Source organism: Schistocerca serialis, chromosome 4 (assembly GCF_023864345.2).
Source record: "Schistocerca serialis cubense isolate TAMUIC-IGC-003099 chromosome 4, iqSchSeri2.2, whole genome shotgun sequence".
NCBI lineage: Eukaryota > Metazoa > Arthropoda > Insecta > Orthoptera > Acrididae > Schistocerca > Schistocerca serialis.
The window spans coordinates 259,855,963-259,875,105 of record NC_064641.1 but is presented as its reverse complement, the minus strand read 5'-3'; the positions used below and the strand labels follow the sequence as shown (position 1 = coordinate 259,875,105).

General features: G+C 42.1%; 1 protein-coding gene across 1 annotated transcript in view; it reads right to left on the bottom strand.

Moving 5' to 3' along the window:
- The window catches only part of LOC126474195 (mucin-2-like), a 59,418-nt gene extending 41,902 nt beyond the window's left edge, over positions 1-17,516 (bottom strand). The window contains exons 1-2 of the mRNA XM_050101658.1: positions 17,323-17,516; positions 4,641-4,736 (exon numbers count right to left, since the gene is read on the bottom strand). Of these exons, the coding sequence (XP_049957615.1) occupies positions 4,641-4,736; positions 17,323-17,397 (171 nt within the window). The 5' untranslated portion in view covers positions 17,398-17,516. The remainder of the gene's footprint in view (positions 1-4,640; positions 4,737-17,322) is intronic.
- Positions 17,517-19,143: the final 1,627 nt, after the last annotated feature.

Below are 19,143 nucleotides of genomic sequence, written 5' to 3'. Positions count from 1 at the left end.
ATCACCAAAACATCGATAGGACGGCTGCAGGTGTTCCATTTTATTACATTAAGTTAACGGCCGAAGTTCTTCAAACATTCAATCAGAAGGATGGAAATACAGTATCTACTTCTATATGCGATAAGCAACCTTCCTACGTCAGGTGGAGGGTATACTTTGGCTATTGGCTACCACTATCACCCCCCCACCCCTCCCTCCTCCCTCACCTATTCCTTGGCTTCCGTATCAAAACGAGCTTCTCTGCTTCTTCCTCTCATGAACAATTTGCGAGATATCGTATGTGTGAGGCAGGGATATGGGGAGTGATTTGTAGCCTGCCTCTTCCTGGAATGTACGCTGCTGGAATTTTACAATAATGACACAATAGTGCCACTCTTATAGAATCTCCCAATGGAGTTTCTTTTTAAACGAAGTCACTTTAAACGAACTCCTGACAAAACTCGCCGCTTGTCTTTGAATTTATGCCCCTTCCATTAATACCACCTGTAAAGGTCCCAACTTGATAAGAAATTCTCGATAAATGGTCGAACGAGGATTCTGGAAGGTACTGATTTTGTAGACGAATTAGTTGATTTCCTTGCGATTGTTGCGAAGTGAATAATGAACTACACACATCAAAAAACGTTTTGCATCATCCCGGTTCCCAGAACTTCTGAAGATAGGCGTTGACTGTGGATATAGTATCACAGACAAAGTCCCTTTGACTGTTCAGAGATGTCACTAAACCCGCCCAAAGACGTAAAAAACAATGCATGAGCAGCGCCTATTAGACAGAGAGGATCCGACAGCCGATCAGTTCCGGTCATTCCACCAGGAAGGATGTACACACCTCGCGTTGTCTGTAGTTCAACCATGCCCAGACGGTTAATACTGCGGTTCCATCGCATCCGTATTGTTACTTTGTGCTATGAAGGCTCTCAACAAGGGAAGTGTCCAGTCATCTCGGAGTGAAGCAAAGCGATGTTGTTCGGACATGGAGGAGATACAGAGAGACAGGAACCGTCGTTGATATGCCTCACTCAGGCCGCCCAAGGGCTACTACTGCAGTGGATGACCGCTACCTACGGATTATGGCTCGGAGGAATCCTGACAGCAATGCCATCATGTTGAATAATGTTCTTCGTGCAGCCACAGGACGTCGTGTTACGACTCAAACTGTGCGCAATAAGCTGCATGATGCGCAACTTCACTTCCGAAGTCGATGGCGAGGTCCAACTTTGCAACCACGACACCATGCAGCGCGGTGCAGATAGGCCCAACAACATGACGAATGGAACGCTCAGGATTGGCACTACGTTCTCTTCACCGATGAGTGTCGCATATGGCTTGAATCAGACAATCGTCGGAGACGTGTTTAGAGGCAACCTGGTCAGGCTGACCGCCTTAGACACACTGTCCAGCTAGTGCAACAAGGTGGAGGTTTCCTGATGTTTTAGGGTGACATTATGTGTGGCTGAGGTACGCCGCTGGTTGTAATGGAAGGCGCCGAATTGGCTGTGCGATATGTGAATGCCGTCCTCCGGCCGATTGTGCAACCATATCGGCAGCATACTGGCGAGGCATTCGTCTTCATGGAGGACAATTCGCCCCCCCTCCCCCCTTCACATCATGTGAATGTCTTCCTTCAGGATAACGACATCGCTCGACTAGAGTGGTCAGCATGTCCTCCAGACATGAGCCCTATCGAACATGCCTGGGATAGATTGGAAAGGGCTGTTTATGGACGACGTGACCCACCAACCACTCTAAGGAATCTACGCCGAATAGCCGACAATCTGGACCAACAGTGCCTTAATGAACTTGTGGATAGTATGCCACGACGAATACAGGCATGCATCAATGCAAGAGGACGTGCTACTGGGTATTAGAGGTACCGGTGTGTACAGCAACCTGCACCACAACTTCAGAAAGTCTCGCTGTATAGTTGTACAACATGCAATGTGTGGTTTTCACGAGCAAGAAAAAGGGCGGAAGTGATGTTTATGTTGATCTTTATTCCAATATTCTGTACAGGTTCCGGGACTCTCGGAATCGAGGTGATGCAAAACTATTTTTGATGTGTGTAATTTATAATATATTTCGGGAACTACCTACGACTCGGAGAAGGCATTTTCATGGGATATTTACGCATATGTGATGTATATGTCTCAATTCTACTGTCATAGATGCTAGGTTCAAAGTATGTGTAGGGTGAGTGGACTATGTGACGAAGCTGCCATTGCTGTTCGTTTCACAAGCTGTAACCCCCACCACAGTGTGTCATGGTTTAATGCTAGTATCTCAAATAAATGAGTAAAAATTTATTGGAATTTTTTTGAGTCATCAGTCTTCTGGCTGATTTGATGCGACCCACCACGAATTCCTCCCCTGCCTCAAGCTCTTCATCTCAGAGTAGTACTTGCAACCTACATCCTCTATTATTTTCTGGATGTATTCCACAAGATGAAATTATTTTAACATCTGATGATTTTGTTCCGTTAAAAAAGGCATCTTGACTTCTATCTGCTAGGAAGTCCTGACTCTAGTCACCAATCTGATCGGATATTAGGGAACCTCGTATTTCACTCACTAAGTCACAGTGTGGACCTGTTTCTCCACTCATGTTCAGAAAAAAAACCGGAATACGTTGAACGACTAGAGATAGGCCTTTATATCCACGCGATATGTACATCAGTACGTTCTGCAGTAATGTTGTCGCTGTAAACCGAAGGTAATAGATCCGTGTGACTTGGGCAGGATGCCTCGCAAACGTATATGCGAACCATAGCATCAAATCACTGAGTTTTTCATTCGTATGAGAAAATGTGATGCATCTATCCGGGAAATTGCAGCTCGTATAGGACGAAGTGTTTCGGCAGTGCAATGGGTGTGTGCAGAATAGTTCACAGAAGGCCGTATAAGATGATGAGATGGGTCAGGTCACACAACCTACGACACCCCCCCCCCCTTTCCCCGAGAAGTTCGACACCTCATCCGAATGACACTGCTCGACAATTTGCGTCCTCCTCGCCTCTGGCGCAACGGTGGAACGCATCGTACACTATCAAGGGTGACAGTTCGTCGCCGTATGGGTTATGTATGTGTCGTCCACTTCTCTGTCTACCTTTGACGAACGTGCAGAAGCATGCTAGGCGGCAATGGTGCATAACGACGACACTGGACAGGAATGACATCAGGTAGTGTTTTCGGATGACACCAGGTTCTGTTTAAAATGATGGCCACATTTTGGTTCGCTGCAGACAGGGGGAGCGACATCACAGTGACTGCATTCGCACTCGATGTACAGCGCCAACTCAAGGCCTTATGGTGTGGGGTGCTGTTGGGTGCAACCACAAATCACAGTTGGTGTGTGTCCAGGACACTTTAATCAGTGTGACCTACGTAATGATCCTGCGACCTGTAGCCATACCATTTCTGTTGCTGCATGAACACATGCCTTCACGGTGTCTAGCCCGCCAGTTCACCATATCTGCCGCCAATCGAAAATGTATGGGATGTGGTGAAACGACGTGTGTAGCACTATGACCTAATGCCAACCACCACAGATGAATTTTGGAACCAGGTGAAAGCAGCATGGATGGATAAACCACACGACGCCATTCGCAGCTTATGCGCGTCCATGCATGGAACAAGTTATCATGGCCCATGGCGTATCCTCTGCCTACTAGGCAACAGGACCTATGCTGAAGCGAGGTGTACATTTTCTGTGAATATGGAAATCCTACCTCTAGTCGTTCGAAGTAATGTTTTTTTTTCTTTTTTTTTCCCCGGAACATGTGTGTACCTTCTGAGAAGTCAATCTCAGCACCTTTACCAACTGCCTTCTGGAACTCCTGTCTTAGTCGATCGTCTCAATATCAATACACTGCGACCACCGTTAAGTGTACATCTCTAGTATCTTACAAACTGTTTGACAAATCGATAAAGCTTACATCATTGATAGCCTACTAGGAGATGTAAGTATTTTGCAGCACCGTTTGTAAATCAAACGACTTACTTTTTGAACAGTATTCCATAGTTCTTGAAATGAATAGTATAATTACATGAGGCTTTTTACTGTCTGCAGTTAAAACAACACGTGGTTAATTTGAACATGTCCTTCCACTGACCTATGAATTTCGTCACCTAAGTCATTTATGGGGCACCAATAGTTCGAAGTGTACTTATAGCCAAGGTAATATTTGGTATTTTTAGATATCCAGAGCTACACCAAAAAACAACAAAAATACTTTGACAGACGACCGAGAGCTATTGTTAGCGATCCCGCGATGTTTATGGAGCAGTGGGTTCTATTTGGTAATTTTCTTTGAATGCAAACTCTCAAATCGTGAACGTAGTACGGCAAATGATTCAGATAATAGGCTGTACCATCATCAATGGATTTCGATTAATCTCGAAATGTCCTTGGAAACTCTGATGATTAAATTTTCTACGCCAAATTTGCAGACAGATGATAAGGTAGTGGTACTTCCAACGAGTCTGCATTTATATTCACAGCACTATAAACGTCGAATTCTTACGCAATAACAAATTAGTTCTAAAAACTGTAGATAATTTTTTAAATAGTCACCACCAGGCTAACTTTGGTCTGCACAGTAGCGACGTGTGACATAACTGATATATAATTTATGAGTACTCACGTCTTTCTTCATGGCGTCGAGGATGAGAGTCTTCAGTTCGTTGAGGCAGTGGTTTATCCGCGCTCTCCGACGTTTCTCCATGATTGGCTTATTGCTCTGAAACAAAACAAGAGGATGCATTCGTTTATGATTAAACTATTCGAGACTGAAGTGCGCCCTCCCCCTTAGTGTAAGGGATACAAAAAAAGACACGTTTCCGGAACCAGATATTTGCGAACATTTACGCCCTCTTCTATGTTACCGATAACCTTTTAGAATTTTTAAGTACCAGATACTTGTTGTTGTTGTTGTGATCTTCAGTCCTGGGACTGGTTTGATGCAGCTCTCCATGCTACTCCATCCTGTGCAAGCTTCTTCATCTCCCAGTACTTACTGCAACCTACATCCTTCTGAATCTTCTTAATGTATTCATCTCTTGGTCTCCCTCTACGATTTTTACCATCCACACTGCCCTCCAATAATAAATTGGTGATCCCTTGATGCCTCAGAACATGTCCTACCAACCGATCCCTTCTTCTGGTCAAGTTGTGCCACAAACTTCTCTTCTCCCCAATTCTATTCAACACTTCCTCATTAGTTATGTGATCTACCCATCTAATCTTCAGCATTCTTCTGTAGCACCACATTTCAAAAGCTTCTATTCTCTTCTTGTCCAAACTATTTATCGTCCATGTTTCACTTCCATACATGGCTACACTCCATACAAATACTTTCAGAAATGACTTCCTGACACTTAAATCTATACTCGATGTTAACAAATTTCTCTTCGTCAGAAACGCTTTCCTTGCCATTGCCAGTCGACATTTTATATCGTCTCTACTTTGACCATCATCAGTTATTTTGCTCCCCAAATAGCAAAACTCCTTTACTACTTTAAGTGTCTCATTTCCTAATCTAATTCCCTCAGCATCACCCGACTTAATTCGACTACATTCCATTATCCTTGTTTTGCTTTATTTGATGTCCATCTTATATCTTGTAGTAGTCCAAAAAATAAATTCAAAGGCTTGATGATTTTAACGTTATCATGACGATAGTAACGTGGGATCTAATATGGCAATCTACTTCAGCAATTGGATACATATGTGTAGGAATTCTCAAAATATCAAGGCATTGTTTCTAGTGCTGTTGATTTGTGAACTGTTTGAAAGGAGTGAAATGGATAAGATCCCTGAGACCAGCAAAATAAAGCTTACCCTATCAATATAAGAAGGATTATTTTAAAATGATGCAGTCACCTAGAAGGAAAATTTTAAAATTTCGAAGAACCAATTAACTGAACGGACTAGGAATTTTTGCATGTGTTTCAAGGTTTTCAATTGATACAATCTAAAAAGCAAGAAAGACAGAAGAAATAAAGCTGCAAAGTAATTAGATCCTATGTGAAATGACATCAGCACTGACAACATTACTATTACATCTGGTAGCGAGATCGTCCACCTTGCAACAAAGTGTCAAATTGGAAAATACCATGATTGCTAAGGAAGACATCTGCCATGAAGACATACAAGTGTTCAACAATATTATCTACGTAAAGTAAGCATTATTGGTGCTTTCTGTAGCAAATATGTATTGTATAGACTGTATTCTGTGATGTTATCGGAAAATCGATAAATCAGACTAGGTACTTACTTTCCAGTGTATCTTTTTCCTGCGCCCACTGAAAGTCCTAACACGTAACGCATGGAATCGTTAGCTCGATAACGGCATTTGTTCTGGTAATCTGGAGCGAGGCCCGATTTGCAGCAATTTACAGTGAACGATGTGTACTGAACCACTTGTGTATTCTGCGGACTGCACTCTGCTGTCAGTTGGATTATCGGCTGCCAGCTATCCTATTTTAGGGATTGCCAAAAAAGAAAAAAGACGGTTTTCGATATCCTTGTACGTATGATAAAATAAACATCTTAGTTTTGAGTCTTATTTACACTGCACCTCATCATTATATATGATACAATAATAATCATGTGTCCCGGAGATCAGGCTTTAAAAATACTCTTCTCTTCAGAATATATACTGTTATGATACCACTTGCGGCAATGTGTCCTCCGTGATCAAAGTTACAAAATACTTTGGCTCTTCGAAGTATGCAGGGGCGATTACAAAAGACGACTATAATATTTCTCAGCTTAATGTCTACTTCTTAATGTCTTAATGCCTCAGGTTAATGTCTACTTCTTAATGTCTTAATGCCTCAGCTTAATGTCTACTTCTGTTCTGCGCTTATTGCTTGTGACAGTGTGCAATCCTTTTACTGTAAACTTAAAGAAAACTTAATTTTTGTAATAGAATAAATTAAACGTAACTGCAAACCTGAAGATTTCCAGCGAGCTATAGCCATCACTGCTTACCATCTGTGAATCTTCAAACTGGAGTAAGGGTGCTTTTACAAAAGCGGGAACTGGATATCGTCTGAGGAGAAACACGCATATTTAAACAAATACACTGTCTGATCGGAAGTATCTGGATACCTATTAGTGTACATTAATGTGGGGTGTGTTCACCCTTCGGCTTTACAGTCTGAATTCTCCTGAGGGGACTTTCAGTGAGGTGTTCGAATGTCTGTGGAAGAATGAGAGCCAGTGCTTCCTCAAGAGCTGAAACCAGAGAAGGCAGTGATGTTGGACGTTGGGATTTGGAGCGAAGTCGAGGTTCTAACTCATTCCAAATGTGATCTGAAAGATGTTCCATTGGGTTCAAGTCCATACTATGGACAGGCCACTCCATCTCAGGAATGTTTTTGTCCACAAACTATTGTTCCACAGATACTGCTATAAGGCAGAGTGCACTGTGAAGCTGGCACAAACAGTTGCAGACTCTCAACTGTTCCGCTACTGTATGTACGCAGTGCACAATGCTGTAAAAATTGTTCATGTCCCGTAGCATCTAGCATTTTCTTATGCGCAATAAGAGAACCGCACTGTAACCATTAGAAACAACCCATACTGTAACACCACCTCCGCTATACTTCACTGCCGAGACGGCATGTCACGGCAGGTAAGGTTCTCCAGGCGTTCGTCAAACCATTCAATTGGATTGCCACAGAGTATAGCGCGATTCATCACTCATCCACCGCCCAATGGCGTCGCTCTTAAGCTACCGTAAGTGTCGCTCAGCATTCACTACAGAAATGTGTGACTTTTGAGAAGCTGCTCGACCATCGTACCCCAATCTTTAGAACGCCCAGCGCACAGGCATCGTGTTGGCTGGACTGGTGGAAGCACTTTGGAACTCAAAACTGATTTCTTCCCGCGGATTTCTTGCGATTTTTTACAACCACCCTCCACAATGCTCGACGATCCCTGTTCGTCAATACATGAAGCTCCCTGGTCTTGATTTAGCTGCACGTCTTCATTCGCATCCTCTTGGAAGTCACGTCACCAACAGTCGACGTGGGCAGTTTTAGAATGGTTGGATTGCCCCTGATGGGATTTGTTACTCAGGCGACATCCAGCGACTAGTCCATGTTCGGTGACATCCACTGGACAGGTCCGTGTTCGATGTCCTCCTGGCCGACCTATTGTGCTGGTAACTACTTCCCTACTGACAACGCACCGTTACCCGCCTCCTTTTATACTGGGATCCACCTCTCGTGACATCTAGTGCTCAATTCCGCATTACGTAGAGGTGTCCCACAACTTTTGATCTGATAGTGTATTCTTAACAATGTGTTTGTTAATGAGCCGCAATTCGATTCCGAATGCCGTTTAGTTTATAGGGCTGCATCGAGATGGAATGATCACGATCATTTAGAGTGCACTACACCAGAAGCGCTTAGGACTTCACAATCTAAACGGCATGTCGTGAAAGCGTCTGAATGTTATGAACTGAAAACCCAGATGTGTATTTTCTGTATTAGTTGCTTAATCTGCTCGCCTAGTTATCGTTACGTATAGCAATTAGAGGTATTGCTAATTTCACTATTGTTGTGAGCCTAGTTTGATTTTTGCTTTTCAACTGCGCTTGTGGAGCGCTCGTTACATTATTATCTATTTAAGACGAAGCAATGACTGATAGTTACGTGAGGATTCTACTCTTTTATACTGTTGTTTTGTGATTATTGCACTGGATTTAGACACTTGTTACGCAAAGTCGATTCTACAATCTATTCACATTCGTTTAGTGTTCTTTTATTGAGGTTGTGCTTGATTATACATAAAATTACAATTTTTGTCTATGAGTAACTGAAATTTCGTGTATAATCCGACTTGAGCACACTAATTTGAATCTGATCTAATGACCGGTACAAGTAGACAGCTTGTGAGTTACAGTACAAAAACAATGCTGTTACACTGTAATATGCACTGCTATAATGTACTTTTAGAAAATTTTGCTATGTGGAGAGGTGCATCTGAAGATTGGGCTGGCAGTCCCAAAATCGATTACGCAATAACAAATTTAAAAATCACCATCAGCAATCAGCGGCTTAAGTACAATTACAAATCCAAAATTATTGTTTATATACGATGTAACTATGCAGTTCAGCTATGAGATTCATTCGTAAGCTGCACATGGACTTTGCTCGCATATTAAGCAGAAAACATATTGCAATTAAATTCTCAATTCTCATATTTCACACGAGCAGTTCCATGTTCACATTTTCATTTCTGCAATAAGTGTACCAGACTGCTATTCACTACATGCCTGCACATAAGCAGGTGCATGCTTCTTTTTCCTTTCCACCCGCTGTCTTAAAACATAGTTTCTCAAATGCCAGCAGCAAATAAAACTCGGCCGGGTTGAGTGGAGGTATCGAAGAGGCTTCGGTGAAATCCCTTGCGGACTAATCGTAACCTACTGAATGTATTACACAAACGCTGTCACATTTCTGTGGGAAGGTTGGCCGAGTACACAGGCCGAGGTACTATCCTATTGGTACTACTCACTGCTGATTCAAAATATCGAAACTACTGCAGTAACGTTTTATGACGCATGAGTGAATGTTAATGTCGAATCGTTTGGAAGCTCTTTTTGAGAGACTGTGTATCCAAAACGAAACTTGCTGGCAGTATAGTTTTACTCCTTTTAATATCTGATTTAATTCTCGATTTTTGATACCGGTCTTATCCTTTAACCTCACTCCCGTTGCTACCCCTCTCCCCTGTCCGTCCAAACACACACAGTTACAATGATGAATTATGTGACGGCAGGTATGAGTTGCTATCGGAACTGACATGTTATGTAAGCTGGTTAAAGCAGATATATATTTTCAAAGAACCACTCTGGGGTTACTTTACTTTTTAGGTGTATTCTTGCGGTCTTCGACGAGCGTCTTCGATTACAATCACCAGGTTTTTCTTTGATTGTATTCGCTTGACGAGAGTAGGTTCAGAGAGAACTGAATAATTTTTTTGTGTACTTGAACGAAACTTCGTATAGGCTAGCAGCTTCGATCACATAAATAAATTATCTTCTGGTTCATAAAAAGATCATACAAATGTATTTAACATAGGTAATAATATGACGTCAATAATATCGTCTGTGCTGTTCTTAATAATCATACCTACCGACAGATGCTTTATGATTTAATATTAGCGGATACGATTACGAAAGACAACTCAAATTACATTTTATTACTGAGGTCATAGTATTACCTACGATAAGTACATTGACTTACCAGAATCTCTGCAGACGTCGTATCCACCATGTTCATCATGGTCCTTATACATAGTGCTTTCACTGCTGGTGACATCAGAACAGATCAGAGATAAAAGTAAGGTGGAACTCTCAGTGTGCACTGGTTTAATTCCACTGTGTTACTTCTTTCGTGTCAGCAAATGAGGCAGTTGAAAAACACAAGACCTTCAGTAGAGAAAAACCGACTTTTGTTTTGTTATCATCATTTCCCGTTTTTTCGACGTTATTCCGTGTTTATGAACCTATTGTACTTTTAGCAACCTCATGATAAATTTCTTACTTCACAAGGGAAGTTTTTGATTTAGTCGTACGGCTCTCGACCTGTTGCAGTGCGTTCTATCGGACACCACTTAGCGCGTTGCGTGTCAAGTACCTTTCAAGTGCAACTGTCTAGTGTAAAAAGCTGTCGTGAGTGAGTGTGTAGTATAATGTTTGTATTTTTGTTGATAATGACGGGACGCGTTGTAATATAGCTTGCTGCGAGGGCCACCTGTATATGACGCAGTAGAGATGTCATTACTATGGTTGTGGAATTTGTGATAACTGTTAAAACAAGGGCAGCTAAGAAAATGGCCAAGTAATTTTTTTTTTTTGCAATGCGCGGTAAACAAATTTCACCTAAAGAGTTTCGTTGATGATTTCTTTGTGATTTTTCATAACGACCTGTCTCAAAAAACAATGATTCGAATCGCTTCGTTCAAATTCTTGCTAATAAATCACCTTGTAAAGACCTTGTTTACAGCTGGTTTTCTGAACTATGTTGTGATTCGTGCTTCCGTCATGGATGAAATTCGTGAGTATCTGCCTCAATCGGTTGTTTTCCCAAAAATATGATCTACGCTACAAGACTGCCTCTCTGTCACAGTGAGACGGAGGCATCCTTATTAGGCATATCGAAGACTGCGGTACATTCCAGTCTGCACGGACATTTAACTATCAATACGATGTTTTCTTCATAGATTCCGCACACAATTTGACAGTCTCACGTCAAAAAATTCGACCGAGGATGTGGAACCCGCATATAGGGTTACCAGGTCCAAAAATAGAAAAGCTCAACTCGACGCTATATTTAGCCAGATATTTTGCCTTAAAGCAGGATTATCTACTTTAAATAGAAATAAAGTTAACCGAATATTTCCAATCGTTTATCAAAAATCAGTAACCGTCAGTTTTTTTTGCGGGATTAACCTTAAATGTGCTCAAACTAAAAAAAATCGGTAAAATGTCATATAATTTGGCAATTATGATGGCAACTAAGTGCTCGGTCTTCTCAAATTGCTCAGTGTTCTTCGTAAGATAATCGTATGTGAAAATAACTAAGTTCTTCAGTAAACAAAACAATTATCTAATCTTATCGGACAAAAAACTTTGGTCATTTCAATTAGACTTATAAAGAAATAACAGTAATATGTTGGGCGGGTTGGCATCGGCAGAGACGCACAGTCTGCTTTGCCTCGCTCGCACTGCGAATAGTGTGGTTTCAGCATTGTGTGTTGGACTTGTCCAGTCTACGAAGAAAAACGTGGGGTATAGACATAAGAATAGCATTGGTTGCTACATCTGTATATCCTTGTGGTATATTTTATTTCTCCATATACTTATTCCTCGAAATTACGTCATGAGCTTAGAAAAGGCCTTAATTATGTGTCAACGCTAAAAAACCTAACAAGCGCCGAACACGCTGGACGTTTTTATATTTGGTCGGACACGACCGTAAAACGCCAAACCAGGTACCGTTAAAGCAGGATTTCTGGCAACCCTACCCGTATACAGCATCGTAACAGAAGAAACTTGGATATATTCGATCCAGCCGGAACAAAATAGCTGTCTACTGTCTGGGTGTACCAAGAGGAATCGAAACTGACAAAAGGGGTTCGTATGCGAGACTATCGCGACTATTGCCCTAGGGCAGGAACAGTCCCTTTCTTAACGACTGGCCATTTTTGTGCCTCTGTTCGCAGTAAAATTTTCTAACCGCCCACCGGCTCCACAATAACGGTGATTTGTGAAGCCGGGAAGTTGTTGTTGTTGTTGTGGTCTTCAGTCCTGAGACTGGTTTGATGCAGCTCTCCATGCAGCAGGGAAGTAGCTTTACAAAATTTATAGTGCAGAGTTGCAATAAGCTTGTGACAATTTATGTCAAAAGCTTATGAAAACCTAATAAAAATGTTTCTAAAACCTCTACCGCTTACTGCTCACCACGAAAAATTGGAACACCCACTAATCAGCGGTAGGGACCAGGGTTAGCTACTGCGCTGTGGAGGATCGAGCAACAGTTAATGAATGAATGGTACACTGCAAATTGTTTGTAACAAGTCGTCCATTAAATCAGGAAAAACAGCCGATAAATCCGCATCACTGTTCATGATAATTCCACCTGTCACTGATAATGTCAAACAATTTATTATTTGACAGAGAAAAACGTCGAATTAATGTCTCACAGCACGTATTCACTTGATATATCGCCTTTGAATTTAAAGAAAAAATGCGTGAGACAGCCGTTCAAGGAGCTATATAATACCTAGCCACAAAACCGTATTTATAAGGTCGTAACAAAGTGGAAAGAATGTTTCCGGAATTCCTTCTAAAGCAAGCAAAATTGTATAAATTATGAAGGAGAGTATTTTGAGATAGACAGTATACGGACACCCCAATGCAATGCAAAGGTACCACTAGTTTTCACGAGAGGCGGACCCGCCAGTATAAAAGGGGGAGTCCTGTGTTTCCAATAAGACGCAACAACAGCAGAATAGGTCGCAGGAGAGCTCCTTGACTTCAGACTCCACCCTGTGGAAATCCGATGGAAGGGTTTGGGTTTGTCAAGGCCTTGAGGAACATTGCTTGCACTCATTTGTAGTGCTCCGGGATCACGAGGTGGTGTTACAGTGCAGGTGTGTGTTTCGTAGGTAGGGTGTGGTCTCCTTATTACGCTTAAGAAAGACCTGAACGTGAAATGATACGAATACATTTTACAGCATCGTGTACTGCCTACAGTAGCGGAACATTTCACAGACGATGTCTGTATTAGCATAACAATGCACCCTGTCACGAGACAACATCTATGGGGGCAATAACATTCCTGAAATGGTCTGGCCCTCCCTGAGTCGGGTCCTGACCCCCAACGAAACACCTTTGGAATGAGTCAGCACAGCGACTTCGTTCCAGACCTCAGTGTCCATCTCATTACCTTCTCTGGTTCCCGCTCTTGAGGAAAAACGGGCTGCCATTTCTCCACAGACATTCTGCCACTTCATTGAAAGTGCCCCCAGCAGGTTTCAAGTTATCATAAAGGTGAAGGATGTGTACGCTCCATATACATGTGATCTGATACTGTACAATCATACGAATCTTACCAAACTTCTTTTTTCTCTTTCATTGGTTCTGTAGGAACGTAAGATGCCCAGTTACTCATGTAACACTATGTGAGCCGCCGAGCTTAAAATACCTACTGGCAGACGGATCACCACCAATATTGTCACATGCCTTCATTCATGAGACACTGTGGAGGGGTGGGGGGGATGATGCAGTTTAACCCAGTACCTCATTACGGCACCATCCCTTGTCAACCAGATACTGGCTACTAAAATTTCTTCCACAGCCAGGATTCGACTAACTATGTTGGAGTGGAGCGCCACCAAACACATGTGGGCTTGCAATGTCGGCTGCAGAGGCGCTGCCAGCTGAGAAAGAGAGGACTGTAGATGCTACCTCAGCCACACACCCTCATGAAGTGCCGAGTTACACTGTCTACAGGGAGAGATATAACAATTAATTGTTTAAATGTGAGAAATAAAAATAAATAGGCCAATGTCGTCATCTAACCACCTACAGTTGATGGGGTCTAACAGCAGAAATGCTTCAATATTATAAACAGTAAAGCAATTACGCTGTGGCTGGAGTTCCTCTCTATCCTGATGTTTCCATCAGTGTTTCGAATAAGCCTCTCCTTTGTTGGAGAGCAGAATTCTTTTTAGTATTTTATAGTGTCACGTACCAATATGCAGGATGTCCTAATTTATCTTGACCACCCAAATAACGTTTTGTCCAGAAGAAAAATAAAACAATGTATCAAGCAAGTATTTTCTACCTACCAGGAGAACATTAAAGAGCATGATAGCCTTTCTTGTATCTCCGTTTGTTACGAAAATATGAACAGCACTCCTTTTTTAAATAGTACCGTACATTTTTTATTAGGTAACCTCAACGCCTGATCGAAAACGTATCACGGTGTATCAGTCATGTAAATTTAACGTCAATAAAAACGTTATACAAAACTGACTTTGATTCCTGTATTAGTACATGTTCCAGATAGCTGTGGTACGTCAACAACAACAAAAGGAAAATGTACATTTCTACTCACACAAACCTTCAACTGAAAACGGCTGACTGAAAGGCCAGTGTGCGTTTACCAATGTATTAACTTAATAACATTCTGAATGGAAATAAAGTGACAACGTTAGGAATATAATACTGCATATGGGGTAAACACCAGAAAATAGCATTATCGTCAGTAGACATATGGCGACAGGTGCCCATTGGTTATAAAGTTTACTGAAAAAGTGCGAATGGAAGGATGTGTGAATGTTGCACCCATGCATACGTCAGTTACAGAGAAACTATTCTCAGAGGACTAGGCTGCTTAATTGACAACAAGGGGTTTGACAAAGTAATAGGACGTCAGCCACAAAACAGTCTCTGAAGCGATGTCGTTATATTGTGGTCATTAAGTTGCATCCCATCTTATCAGACCCAGTCTAAATCATTTAAAATACCAGGTTGTAGGCGTGTAGGGCCTCTTTCTTCGGCTATTAACGGCCAATGCCAAGCTTTACTTTTTATTAACTGTATGAAATGGAAATTGATTTCTAGAGCTGCCAACATTCACGCGTTCCTTAACATTCTGAATTCCAAAGATATGTAAACAGCAGAAACGGTTAGGAAGCAAGTTAACAATATGATACAAAAGTACTCTTAAGGCTATGGTTTCCAGATTCAGTGGTGGTCCACACGGAAGCATTTCATCCCTACTAAAACAGTTTCTCTCCTTTTAGTAGCCTACTTTTTTTGAGTACATTTGTTGACTGTAATTGCATCTTTCTATATGAGGGAAAACGAACATCCAACAGAGATATCATAAACCATTTATGATAGAGAATATAAACTCGCGATTTATGGTGGAAAAATGAAAATAGAAATCTTACCAATATAAAAACGGATTTGACGAAAAAGTTAATTTCAACGCGCAAAGCCCTTTAGCTTCACTGTACCTATGTTATATGGTATTTGTTTCATAGCGGTCGTCAAAGGCAGTTCCGCGACCAGATACACGAGGGCGACATGATGTTGAATGGGCGCTGTTATCTTCACTGCAGGCAACTTCAGTGTGTTTCGTATGAAAGTCAATGTGACTGGCATATCGCTTTTGCAGGCACCAATAAATACCGAGCTCTCGGAAACTGAGCTACTTTCTAAAGTAGCTCATCAATTGACAGCTTTGCGGGCTGTGACTTAGCCACCTGGGCGGGCAGAGATGATACGCCAATGCGGGGCCGACAAACTGCAACGCTTATAGACAAGACATCCCTTTCTTAACTTTTCCTCTTTGACACATGCCTGGCAGTGAACGTCAGTGTCTCGTCACACACTAGTTATAAACAGAGGAATGGGCTGTCTCCTTGCAGACGAATCACTCGAATATTCATAACTAATATTTGTCCACATTTGATGGTTATTGTTGGCCAGATACAGTATTTCATTAAAATGATGTCTAATGGGCTCTTAACATCAATATTGTTGCACTGAACAATAACAAAATGGTATAGAAACAAAACAGCTATGCCAGAAAACGGAAACGTCGAAATTTTCTCGTCACTTGTAATTCTGTCAAACCCAAATAAAAGCCAGCCATCAGAATCTAATATTGAAGAAGGTATCTCAAATCGATCATTGTCTTCTGAGTTTATCGTGGGATGTTTCCAAATTTAATGTTCACCATCAGATCATCGTATCCGATAGCTTGTTTCTGCCGACGTAATACACCTACTGCTCAACATGAATGGAACGATGACTACGATAAAAAGTCGTGACAGAGTGCACAAATATAAAAAAGGTATTGACTAGTTACAGTCTGACCATCACTTGAATGTGCTAGTAGTCAATTTGTAAAGAAATATGTCGAAACGTAATACACAGTCGAATATGTGCAGAAATATTCAAAGATCGCTTAAATGTGTAACCCACAGCTAAGCTACTCCGCACTAGTTTTACCATGTTTTGAAACATATTGGTCAAAAATTACATTTATTGATAACTAGAGCAACAGCGACTGTAAATGAATTGGAGAAAGGTAATTTCTATATGGACAATGAAAGAAAAATCGATTGTTTACAGTAAGACGATCACCATTCCTACTGAGTACTATACAAAGCGTGTTTTATGCTGTACGATATTTTACTGTTAGAAACAAATAACAACAAAAAAAAATAATTAACGATATGTGCATTATAAAAGATGAAGTAACATTCCATCCATTTGTCATGGACACATATGTTTGTTTACCTGCTTCAACCAATAGTCAGTGGAGGAGGTTATATAAATTATGATTACCAGGATAAGCTGTTGCTTTAATAAAAATTCTTACTTGGCTCTTAGATTCGATTACACAGACTATCATCATGTAAAAAAAGAACCAATTCACTTAGTGTGTAAGGCATATTGTGATATATAAGCAACGAGTAGAAAATTATTTTGTAATTGAATGGGAGAAAGGATACGAACGTGCAAAAAGTCATCTGATGCCAACAATGTATTCCGAACGCAATGTATGGCTCTATCGAGCTGTCAGTTAAGAATTACATCACTTGGAAATGAAGTATATCTACACTGATATAAATTTTTGAGGTTGTAGGATTTCTGAATGAATGAGATGGAGGAAGCCGACTAGAGACGAGTCCGACTAGAGACGAATCCGAAACGAAAGTCAACGATCAGTACGAGCTGTGGTATGCAGATGACACACGTTTGTAAACAATGTGCTGCTGCTTACCCTGCGCTGCTCAGCCCTGGACAAGCCATGCTGCTGCTGGCGGTGAGCCTCGTACTCGTCCTCACTGATGGGCATCGTGGCTACTGTGCGCCTCCAGAGCACGCCGCACGGTACAACAATCGGCGGAGCTGTTGGTGGGCGCGCGACCTTGCTGCTGCCGCTGCCGCTACTGCTGAAGGAGTGCCCGCGGGCCAGCGACTGGCCGCCGCTCGTGCCGGTGATGTCTTTCTGCTGCGCTGTGGCAGCCCGGCCCCCTCCCGCCCCCCGTGTTTCTGTGGCCGCCGGGAGGGGCGGGGCGGGGGCTGAATTACCCGCGGGCTGCCGGCTATCAGCTGGGCTGACCGTGGGAACTCAGCACAGTGTCGGCGCGCAGGGCTGTCCGTGGCGCGCGCCCGCCGCCGTGGGAACGGCGCGCCAGGGGCGTCCAAGCGCCGGAGCTGGGCCACACGGCGGCGGAAGGAGCGGCGTGGGAAGTGCAGCCGGGCAGCTGTCCGCCCAGGCCGAAGGAGCAGCGCAGGAGGCAGGACTGCACCAGCTGCGCCCGAGGCCGCGACCTCTCCCGTGTTTACCCACACGCTGGGCGAGAAACGCCAGCCTTGCGGAGATTTTCGCATCCGGGAATACTCGAGTTCACTCACTGCGCGCACAGACCAACATTCAACATTGATCACAGCTGACTTTTTTCAATTGTGATGGTTGGCCATGTTTGAATACGAGTGCTGTTTTTTTATTTTTATTTTTTTACAACGTTGTTCCAACGCAGAGAATATGTAATGTATGTTTAATCCCGTAGAGTTTCGGCCTCACGGCCATTTTCAAATATCCCAAAATATAGATTAGATTCTTACAATAAAACACTTGATTTCTGATTTCCAGGAGTCACTCAATAAACAACAGATGATTCTTTTTTAAAAAATGTTCAAATGGGTGTGAAATCTTATGGGACTTAACTGCTAAGGTCATCAGTCCCTAAGCTTACACACTACTTAACCTAAATTATCCTAAGGACAAACACACACACCCATGCCCGAGGGAGGACTCGAACCTCCGCCAGGATCATTCTTTTTTATATAAAAAAATCTTTATTTATAATACATTATAATTATACAAATATAACCCACCGCCTTAACGATTAGTGGGTCCTAAGTGATAAAATGTTGCCATTTGCAGCTAATTACATTTAACTTGTAAACTACAGATAGTATAGACAGTACAGGTTAATGGGCAAACTTAACGATTTATGTTCAGCTATATGGAGATAGGTCGAGTCATAAACCCAAATCCTTGCTTTGAAATTGACCAACATTCTAAATTCAGAAAAGTTCTCCAGTTTAATTGGATCACGTTGCAACAGTAAAAATATCATAACAATGGATATAAATGACAGAATAGCCTCAGGGTCAAGATGTTTGTACTCACTAAGCAACCCACTCAAAAGTAAAGCTTTATCAATCACCATAAAGATGAAGATAAACAACACTATTATCTGCCCCATAGTACTATACGGTTCAGAAAGCTGGACGCTTACAAAGAATGAAAGAGAAGTGCCGGTCGTAGTGGCCGTGCGGTTCTAGGCACTGCAGTCTGGAACCGAGCGACCGCTACGGTCTCAGGTTCGAATCCTGCCGCAGGCATGGATGTGTGTGATGTCCTTAGGTTAGTTAGGTTTAATTAGTTCTAAGTTCTAGGAGACTGATGACCTCAGAAGTTAAGTCGAATAGTACTCAGAGCCATTTGAATCATTTGAAAGAGAAAAACTGAATGTTTTCGAAAGAAAAGTAATGAGAAAAATCTGGGAACCTGTGTTGGAGAATGGCGCAT